Raw genomic sequence first — 10,513 nt, 5'->3', positions numbered from 1 at the left:
CTCGCTAACGCTCCGGTAAAGTTAGGCGCGCTGCTGCCCTGCAACAGGCTGCTGACACGGGTTCTCTGTGCTAAACAAGGTAAATGGACTCCCGGGTTTCTTTCACTATCCCGGTCACACTTTTAAGTCTGTCATGCATAATAAAAGGCGTTCCTGAAACTGCACGGCAGCACTAGCTAGCATCGACCTGTTATCTTAATGACGTGCATGCTACGTCCTCGCGGGGCTAGCTAGCCAAGCCGTGCGAGTGGAGCGGCTAAGGCTAGCGGTGTAGCGGCTAAGGCTAGCGGTGTAGCGGCTAAGGCTAGCGGTGTAGCGGCTAAGGCTAATGGTGTAGCAACTGCTTTAATGTACGAAGTGGATTAAAAACTATTCAGTCAACACGGACTGTGATTAGCAGCATAGCTAACAGGCCCTGTAGGGTCGCTGGCACTGTTACATTACTTCTCATTTTATTCACGTTAGGGAATCACAGTCGCCGCCGAGAGTTGTAAGTTAGCTAAAAACAGTTAGCAGCAGGCTTTGCATTCAGAGATAACATTGAGACGATTGAATGTGCAATTACTCAAAATACTAAGTGCAGCTGTGAAGAGTTCGTTTTGTTTTGTGGCAGTGTCGACGTCAGATTCCTGTTGCGTGTCAGACCCGTTTAGAACTAGCATGATCTCATCGCAATAACAGCAGCAGCAGCCCCGCAGTGAGTCTCGATTACCTCCAGCGAGGAAGTGGTTTTTGATGTTTTGCCTGTTTGATATCAGGATCCGGACACTCGTCTAGATGCAACAAATCCGGATTTTCCATTTACTTGTAATGAAATTGAATGTGTATTGATCATTTGTGTACAGGTGGAGAGGTTAGTTCTAAAAGAACACCAGTAGGTCCCAGAGAGAGAGAAAAACCTTCGCTCCCTCATCATCAACATGGGGGCGATCATCTCACGGTGGAAGGTTTGTTTTCTAACATTTACTCACAATGTCTTTACACTTTGTGCTTCTGTGCATCAACTGGTCATAGCAAGAATCATTTAATATCAAGGCGACTACTTCCACAATACCTGAACATGCCTTCAGTGCACGGGACAGAGATCTACGTAAATGATCACAATTCAGATTCAAAGTGTGAAGATAAAAAGAGGAACTTTGATCTTCCACTTTTCAAACGTTTCTCACGCACGTTACAGAGTTGTTGTGACTAAATTTTTCATTTCCTCTCACTGACCGTTGGTTTCCAAATGTGTGTGTAACAGGCGAAACCCTCTACTGTGGAGGTTTTGGAAGGAATCGATAAGGTATGAGAAAAATAAACATCCATATGGTAGATTACCAGAAGGGCTGTTTTAATCTCTGAATTACACATGACTGTGTAGAGAATGTGACCGTTTTCTATTTGAAACATTTGTGGTGGTTGACATCCTTTAGAGTCAATTATTAGTTCATTCTGAAACGCAGTAGAGATTACACATTTTAACTTTGTACGACTGAAGTGAAAAGGTGGGATAAAGTAGCTCGTGTCCTCCTGCTTTTCCTCTTGCATCCTATTTACATTTTTGCCAAAGAAAATTAGATAGATCTTGTGATGATGGATTAATCTAAAGTCAAATTATTAAAACACGGGAAACATTATTAATAAAATGTGTCTAAGCCTTTTGTCATTGGCACTGATTTGTCTGAACTACTTCCACTTTAGTCTGGCCCACGGGTGGGTTTGTTAAACATGTCTTGTCCTTTGACTTCTCGCTAATCTGGTCGTTTTATCTGATTTTTTGCTACAGTTGTTCTTCTATAGTTTTAACTAATGGTTCCATTGCCTAAAGCTTTTATAAACTGCTTTTCCTTTTAATTCACTACTTAAGACTGTGGAAGGTATGCTGGTGGGGTTTAGCAGCTAAGCTACCGTTGGGCTATTTTCAGCGTCTGCCCTTTGAACAAGAGGCTACGCATAGACTGAAGAGGTCGGCTGGCATTGGAATTGCAACGAGATGAGTTTGACCTTATGGTTTTTTTTTTCTAGAATAGTGGTGCAAGCTAATTTTAAGTGAATTTTACCTAAGTATATTTTTCTTGTGCACGATTTCACCATATGCACGATGTTCTGCCGAACATGAAATCAGTTTATCTCTTAGAGTGACAGGATGTGGTGAGCTGATCAAAGTGCTTGATTTTTATGCATCCAAGTTTCAGGTTTGAATTCAGTTTTGCAGTCACGCTAATGATAATGTTGTTTCTTAACATCAACCAAGTACCGTTAAACACTATTGGATAAAACTGGCACAACATTTAAAAAAAAAAACTTTTATAGTATTATTTGAAAGAAAGAAAAAACACTTTCACAAATGTGGTTTTTGTCTCACATACACAGTTTAAAAAAAAACATGGCATCAAAGGACTGTCTACTGCACTATTCAAGAAAAAATCAACTGTTGAAATAATCTCAGTTCAATTTACATATTGAACATAAACTTAGATACGCTTTAAATGCAGACTGGGTGTGGAGCTAAGTTTCCAAATGTTTAGTGACAACAGATCTTCATTCTAGCAAGAATGTTTTTTTTTTTTTTTACAAGTGAACTCTGAATTAAGCAGCGTGTTGCTCACATACCCATTCATGCCCATTTCATTTTCCCTTCCAGGATATACAGGTTCTTGACGAATACAGTGAGAAGTATCAAAAGCAGCTGAAGACATTGGTCGGGCGACTTCTTCTGTACTCCTGTCTTGTCTACCTGGTCACATGTGTAGTTGTGTATTTCTGGTACCTGCCTGAACTGCTGATGGGGCAGCTCATATTGTCTCTTCCCTTCATAATATTTCCGTTAATGTAAGTGTGTAAGATTGTAAATCTTGGTTTGTCCAAACTGTGACCACAGACTAACCCGTTTAGCTTTTCTCCCTTTTTGTTTCAGAATTTGGTTACTTCGGAAAATGCTCATCATCATTTTTACACGAAGAACTGAAAAAAATAGTGAGATCATTTTTGTCATTCATACATAATTTTCCAGATGTGTTTATTATATATTTTTTGTTCTTAAAGTGCCATTGCATTTTCTTTTGCAGATAACAAATTAGAGGATCTTAAAGCACAGAAAAGGAAAATAGTAAGTGATGTTTTAGTGGTTGATCTCTATTTTACTTGTGGCAGAAAAGGTTAAAACAATCTAGCATTGTGCTATCCATGCTAAATGCATGGCCAGAGTTTATTTTTAACTGCTTCATATTAGTTACATTCATATAGTATCAGATATTTACAATTTTTTACAGTACAAAATTGAGATACTTTAAATTTGCATGGGACTTTTCAGATTTCGTTGGATATGAACAATGCCCGTTAATTTCAGAAACGCATTGTTTACAAGCATTTTATTTCTTTAACTATTACTGAACCCACAGATGTGAAGCTGTGTCCGTCAGTGCATAGAATAAACAGCAGCTCGTTTTGAATGAAGCGGCCATTGGAAGCCTAAACCGAGACCGTTTTCTTTTTTCCATGTTTAGGCTTCGCTGTCACTCAGTGCAGCAGTAGTAGTTCTCAGGCCAGTAAAAAGTAAAAAAAAAAAGTTGATGGTGATTTTCAGCTCAACAAGCACCGACAAATTCTCTCTCCGTTTCGGAAATCAGCCATGTGAGATTGAGAGTTGAGAAGCTGCAATTTCTTTTAGAGCTGCTCTTCATACCTCTGGCTTGCCTGGTCGGATAAGTGAGGGAGACATATGGAGCTTTTATTCTCTGCTGCATGCTTTATATTGTGAAGTGGTCTCCAGTTAACTGAACACATTCCTTCTGAAAATGAAGCAGTGAGCCTCATGGCGCTTCTCTCATTGACGTTTCGCAGCGAGAGAACTTTGTAATCTAAGATCGGTACAGACGGCATTTGATTGGTAGAGTGACTTAACCCAGTAAACCGCTCTGCTTCTGTCACTTTAATTAATAGCATTTATTTCAGGGAAGAAAGAAATCTGAGAAATTGCTTGTCATCCTCTGTCAAGTCTAATAACTTTCAATAATTAGGGCTGATGGATTTTCACACTCTCCATTATCGAAGTAGTGAATGTAATTATTCTTCATATTATTTGTAAACATTAAGAAATGTTTGGTACTTATTTAAATGATGTAAAATTTTGTGAACTAACTTCCTGTTGCCATTTCTCAGTCGCATTTACTCATGTTATGGTACGTGATTTATCAGACAACTATTAATTACATCAGATGATCATCAAATAATTGCTGTGGAATAGAGCTATTACTCCAGAAGTGATTGGTTAGGCAATGCATTGAGAAAATTATGGAGTCATAAAATACTTTTTTTTATGTTTTGTGTTTTCCAGCTTGAAGAAGTCATGGAAACCGAGACGTATAAAAACGCGAAATTGATTCTGGAGAGATTTGATCCTGATTCCAAGAAGAAAATGGTGGGTTGTTTTGTTCTTACCCTGGAACGTAAATCTCCCGCTGCTTGTGTTCCATACTAAACTGTGACTTTACTCTCTGCGTAAAGGAGCCTGAATCCACTCCTATTGGGCTTCACATGACTCCCAAACCTGGACAAGGTAGTAATGAGTTCTGAAGCAGTCCGGACGTATCCTCTATATTTTCTTACTATTTCAAATTTTCAATATTTATGTGTTAGAGCTCCGTCAGCGCAATGTTATCCCAAAGACCCCATCAGTAGTTGTGAATCCTGCGAGCGGAGCTGCCGCACGTCCTCCTCATGCCACTGGGCCCACCACCTTTCCTGGACGATCTTCCCATTCTGCTCCAGGTGGACCCCCAGAGAGGAACCTGTCCGCTGTAGCCGCTCAGCAGAGCTTGATGAGGAAGCCTGTGACCCCTGGAACACCTGTTCCTGGATTCGGTGAGTTACCTGCACACTGGGGGACCACATGATAATGTGCTCGATTAAGGTGTGATTTACTCTTCCCTGGCTCTGTGTCCCTAGTTGCTCAAAGCTCGGGTGTGTATTGTCAGAAAGGGTAGAGTATGTTTCACAGTAGTTCTAATGGGTAATTATGTGAATGTAGTTTTAACACTAAAAGGTCCAACCTTTCTCAAACAAGTCTGTAATTGATATATATATATATATATAATAAGATTAAAAAAAATCATAACTTTTGATGCAGTCAGTCTTTTGCTTTTCAGATTTATTTTCTTTTGAACATTTGAAAGCTAACACAAACGGGCTGTTACGTGCTTTCGGAAATGTAAAACTATATGTTTAGTGACCAGGAATCGCTGGAGCCTATTCCAGCTTTTCTATGGGCGAGAGGCGGGGAATACCCCGGAAGCGTCGCCAGCGCATCGCGAGGTCCTCTGTGTGTAAACATTTCTTGACGACATAAAAAAATCAGTCAACGGGGGTTTTGTTTAGCGACGCGGCCTTTGGAACGTAACTCCGTCATTGTGAGGAACCGCCTGTAAAACCTGCCGAAGAAAATCACTCAAGACTGTTTGAAATATCTCAAGAATGTCCGTTTAGTTTTCGATTGTTAAAAATGCCGAGAGGAGGGTAGGATTTTAAATGTTTTCTAGAAGCCAGGCTCCAACCTGGAACTCGCCCTCCTCCTTTACAAAGTCGACGGGACATCGGGGTTAGACCTCGTAGAGTTGGATCCATCATAATAAATAACACCTCCATAGCTGTATCCCACGCTTTATGCATATTATACGTTATATACATTACTATTGCAAAACACATCAGCAGGGTAAAATTAATCAAGGAACTGTAAGTAATCACATTTGAGATTTTCTTTTTTTTAGCAAAGCTCTTTTTTACCCCAGGTAGTTTGAGTTTGGAGGTGAGAGGAAACAGCTGTCATTCCCGTGTTACATGAGGTCAATTAGCCATGAAGAAAAATAAAGCAACGCTCTTTGTATAGAGAGAAAATGTATGAGACTTCAGTCGATCCCTACAAGAGAGTAACAAACACCAGAAAATGATTGATTTCTGTGTGTGAGCGAGAACGAGACAGAGATTGAATTTAGTGTGCAGAATAACTGTGTGAAGATTGACACTGACTCGCCTCAAAATGTGAGGTTAAAAATAATGATATCCAACACTATCAGGAAGGAGGTTCACTCAACTAATTACCGGTAATATTGGCTGTTTTCACCTGCAGCCATAAAAGATGAGCTATTTTGAACAATGGACGTGATCAACCTGCGGCGGTTCTCTGCTGCAGGTTGATTGATAGCTAAACAACTTCCACTTGATGCTTTTACTTTAGACCCTCCCCTCCTGTTTGGTCGGAGCCAGCAGGGCTTTCAGACCAGAGATCTCTTTCACCATCTTCTCCTTCTCTGGGTTCAGGGTCGGGGTCACCTTCGTGCCCTCCACCTCCTCTGGGCTGAGCCAGCTGGGCTTTCAGTCCAGCGTTTTCCTTCTCCTGGTGCCGGGAGGTTCCACCTTTCTGGTTTTGGACCTTTTCAAGAAAAGCTGTGAGCATCTCCACGGCGATCTCCACATGGATTCTTCCCACTTTCCTTCAGACGGCAACCCTGAGCTGCCGTCAGCTCGGCCCTCAGCTGCTCCTGCATGAGCTCATAGTTGAGCTCTTCCTCATTGGTCACGGTTCTCGTCTTCTTCATTTGTTCTGTCTCTCTGTATTTCTGAGTGACTTCTGTCTTCTGAACCAAATTTGGGTCTCTTAAAGCAAATAGTTCTTTAAAGGCCATTGGGACATCATATAAGATATGAAAGTTTAATGTTAATGCAGCCCACGAGCTTTATATGAATGTTTTTATTTTTTTATTCAATGAATGCTATGTCAAGAATGTCTTGAGTTTTCGATTGTTAAAAATCTGAAAGCAGGGTAAAATTAAAAATATTCTAGAAGCCACTTTATTCTGGGTTTGATGGATTATTGAAAAAACAACAACCAAGCTCGAATAGATTCCGTCTAAATGCTTTTCGGCAATAGGCCGAAATGCAGAAACTTTCACAGAGCAGTTGTTGTAAATGGAAGACATCTACTTTCTGAAGTATTGAATATTCAATTTAAACTACTTCCAAACAATTAACAATTGAAGATGCAAATAGGTGCAAACAATGATGAAAATGTGTTCCTGGAGGAAGCTGCATGCTGTAATTAGCATGTGGAACGCATGACGCAGGATTACATTAACGATGATTAATTAGCCAGTTCGTTCTCTGGGCAATGGTGGTGGATTCTCAGCAAATGTCTTTTAACACTTGGTGAAATTGCCTTTGGCATTGGGATCACCTCACAAATGGTTTACATGACTTGATGTTATCACCTGCTTCAGTGGAAAATTGAAAGTGAAAAGCAATTTGATAGAAAGAGTCACCGCAGAGTTTCCATATGCTGCTAGATTAATAACCAGCAGGATGCTGAGACGCTGCCAAGTCTCACAGAAATGACCAGTCATCGTCCTATGATTGCTCTAGATTATATTAATTACTACTCACCAACACAGCAGGGATTCTGGACGGCATTTGCAAATGAGATCCTGTGTGTGTTCAGCCATTAAGAAATTTGGGCCAAGGTTTCGTGAAATCCTTCATGGGTTGAACTGTAAATTGCGAATGTCAGCCCCACTACTTCACTCTGAGTTTTTTTATTCTGCAGTATGCATTGTGTGTTAACAGGGATGCACCCCCCAGGCCCGCCTCTGGCCAGACCTGTGCTCCCCAGAGAAAGGCGTGTTGTGGACAGAGTCATTGAGTATCTTGTTGGAGATGGTCCTCAGAACAGGTAAGCAATCAATCGCATGCTCTCATTCTCAGGCCCAGTTCCACTTCTCCCCCCCGAATGTCTAATTGTTGTAGATGCAAATAAAAATGTAAAGGCTTTGTTGTAAAGTGTACTTTTTAATTCATATATATATATATATATATTCTTTAGTTGTGTCCTGTAAATGAGGTCGGATACGTCAGGAGTTGATAAAGCAGCAGCAACACGCTCGTGTTCTCTAAAACCTTCATGTTTTCAAAACCAAATCTGCGTTCACACTGGCCTGTTTGTCAATGTATAAATGTCAATGATGATTATCTTGTGATCTCCTGATTTGGGAGGGATGACATCCAGATTCATAAAGAACTACAATTGCTTTTAGGGATAAGTCTAAAATGGATGTGCAGCCACAGAGCGAGGGTTTTGGGTTAACACACGAATGAGGGTTCGGCCTTCTTCATTTGATGATGACGCTCTGCTGAGGCAACGCCTGATATAATGTGATCATTTTAGGAGATTCATCTCCCCCATGTTAAGCCCCCCGTGCTATTTGCCAACCTAACAGGATTGTCTTTCATCCCGCAGATTTGCTCTCATATGTCAGCAGTGTGTGTCTCATAACGGCATGGCATTAAAAGAGGAATTTGAATACGTTGGTAAGAAACGCATCGCTTTGTCAGTGCCCATCAAACACCGAGCCTTCGTTTGGCCCCCAGCATTTGGCAGTGTACTACATCATGCGGCTCTTAAATGCCTCTGCCACTGCCGACCCTTGTAAGCAAAAACGCAACAAGATTGAAAATGCAAACGAGCGCGACACATCAGTCTGAAGGGTTTATGCAGCCCAGGCATTTTTTGCCATTTGTTCATAGTCATATATATTAATCTGCGTCTCTGAATGAAGCGTGCGCGGTTTTATTTGTGTCGTTGCAGCCTTCAGATGTGCGTATTGTTATTTCTTAAACCCTGCGAGGAAGACCAGGCCTCAGGCACCCCGACTCCCCGAGGCCCCCGGAGAGGTGAAGCTTTCATCTGACGCACACTCATCATCACCTCACGCTGATGAAGATGACGATCTATCTGCTTCAGGTGATTATGAAATTCTAGTTGGTCTTTGCTCACAGAACGTAGATCTGAGTTAATGTTTGTCATAACATATTTCACAAGCGCTCTCCTTTCATTCTTGTTTTACTCCTGTTTGAAAGCTCTGTCTGCAAATCTGTCCTACAAATGATCTGTGATTATCAGGAAAAACCAAAGTTGCTGATGTGTCTGCTGAAACGGACACCTCAGAGCCCATCTCTGCCTCGGACGCTCAAACCACCCCCGAGTCACAAGAGCCCCCCTCTGAGAAAACGGACGGCCAGCAGGATTTGTCAGCCATGGAAGTGGAATAAATCTTGAGTTGTAATCTGGACATTTTTTTGTTTGAATAAATATTACCGTTACCATATATATAAATAAGTTCCTTGACTTGGAATGATTCAGTAAATAAGACTGCGGCTGACGGGATTTTCAACCTGCAGTACGGAACGTCTTTTCTTTTGAGAATTGTTTTTATAGCGGCAGCTTGAGCATTACCGGTAAATCGTGTACCTGAAGCGTTTGGAAGCAACGGCTTTGCCTTAGAAGTGTGTATCTTTTGTTTTTGATGTCGAATAGGAAAAGGCTGTTTCCACATTTTGTTTGTTTGTTTGTGCCCTTGGGTAATTAAACTGTGCTGTTGAAAATATTTTTTTTAATGTATAGGAAACTATTTATAGATATTTGCCTACACTTCTGTGCCTTCCATGATGGTGTTGACTCAGGTACTTTGCAGTATGGTGCTAATATGTTTACTCAGCCATGGTGCCATAATAGGAATGTATTTATTACAGAGGATGAAAGCAGATGTCAAACTGTCATGAAGTGGTTATTATTTTTGAATCTTTTGCTCAAGCTTATATTGATAAAACCTATGAACACATGGATGCGGTCATTTAAATACGTACAGAAGACACAATATATTTGCTGAATGCTTGAATCCATTTTCTGAATTAATGAATTAATTCTAAATAAACCTTTGAGGAATTCTATGCATGTGTCCTCTTTGATCCAGATCCAGACAGATGTAATGAAACCATCACTAGAATAAGTGTCTCTGCATTAACACAGTTGTCGGTAGGAAGGGTCCATCTAACACGTAAATCAGCTCAGTGACGACCGTTCTCAAGAACCCCCTCCAGCTGATCGGATGTATTCTAAAAGGCCCCATTTTTAGCCAGCTTCTCACCAGCTCTCATGTTTAAACAGTCCGTTTTCATTAGCAAGCCAATTTTAGCTTGTGATCATTTTATTTAAGCTCATTGATCATTCCAGACAGCGTAAGATAATGGCGCTGACACGGAGCCCCTCTACTCTTGATTGCTTGACCCTCTTCATTTGCAACAAGAAAGTCATTGCGGCTCCAAAGTCGCTCTGCTTTTACATGACCCTTTTCCCCTGAAGATAAACCTTAAACTATTGGTGAGGTCAACGCCCCACATCTTCTGTGGGGTTTGATCATGTCTGTTTACAGAGATGTGACCTCCTGGGCCTTGTAATGCATCAATGTGACACCGACAGTAACGCCTAATTCCACCGCATGCTGTTTGAGGTTTTGAGGTTGACCTGTGAAAGAACGGGGCATCAATAGGACAACGGCTGAGATGTGTCACAACTGGGAGCTTGTTCACTGAACATGGTCTGCACATCATCAGAAGTAATGTATCACCAGAAAACGGCTGAAATGTATTTCTGCGAAATATTTTTGATTCCACAGCACTGAATCATTTCTTGACATTGTGGCTT

General features: G+C 41.0%; 1 protein-coding gene across 2 annotated transcripts; it reads left to right on the top strand.

Moving 5' to 3' along the window:
* On the top strand, positions 1-9,749 carry lnpa (limb and neural patterns a). 2 transcript variants are annotated; one of them, XM_068746222.1, is made up of 13 exons: positions 1-79; positions 846-947; positions 1,247-1,288; positions 2,630-2,817; positions 2,903-2,961; positions 3,054-3,094; positions 4,322-4,405; positions 4,492-4,543; positions 4,756-4,848; positions 7,600-7,705; positions 8,270-8,340; positions 8,618-8,773; positions 8,933-9,749. In XM_068746222.1, the coding sequence occupies exons 2-13, from the start codon at positions 921-923 to the stop codon at positions 9,079-9,081; spliced, it is 1,068 nt and encodes a 355-aa protein (XP_068602323.1). In that variant the 5' UTR covers positions 1-79; positions 846-920; the 3' UTR covers positions 9,082-9,749. The 2 variants fall into 2 exon arrangements, with proteins under 2 accessions (XP_068602323.1, XP_068602322.1); XM_068746221.1 differs by having other exon boundaries at positions 4,624-4,848.
* Positions 9,750-10,513: the final 764 nt, after the last annotated feature.

This window comes from Brachionichthys hirsutus, chromosome 12 (assembly GCF_040956055.1).
Source record: "Brachionichthys hirsutus isolate HB-005 chromosome 12, CSIRO-AGI_Bhir_v1, whole genome shotgun sequence".
Taxonomy (NCBI): domain Eukaryota; kingdom Metazoa; phylum Chordata; class Actinopteri; order Lophiiformes; family Brachionichthyidae; genus Brachionichthys; species Brachionichthys hirsutus.
The sequence above is the reverse complement of the archived record's forward strand: the minus strand, read 5'-3'. Positions and strand labels throughout refer to the sequence as shown.

Bases quoted from the DNA above. Each gene is read 5' to 3' on its own strand.
- lnpa (XM_068746221.1), top strand. From the start codon at position 921: ATGGGGGCGATCATCTCACGGTGGAAG. The intron at 948-1,246 runs GTTTGTTTTCTA...TGTGTGTAACAG, and splicing joins CGATCATCTCACGGTGGAAG to GCGAAACCCTCTACTGTGGA. The intron at 4,849-7,599 runs GTGAGTTACCTG...GTGTGTTAACAG, and splicing joins AACACCTGTTCCTGGATTCG to GGATGCACCCCCCAGGCCCG.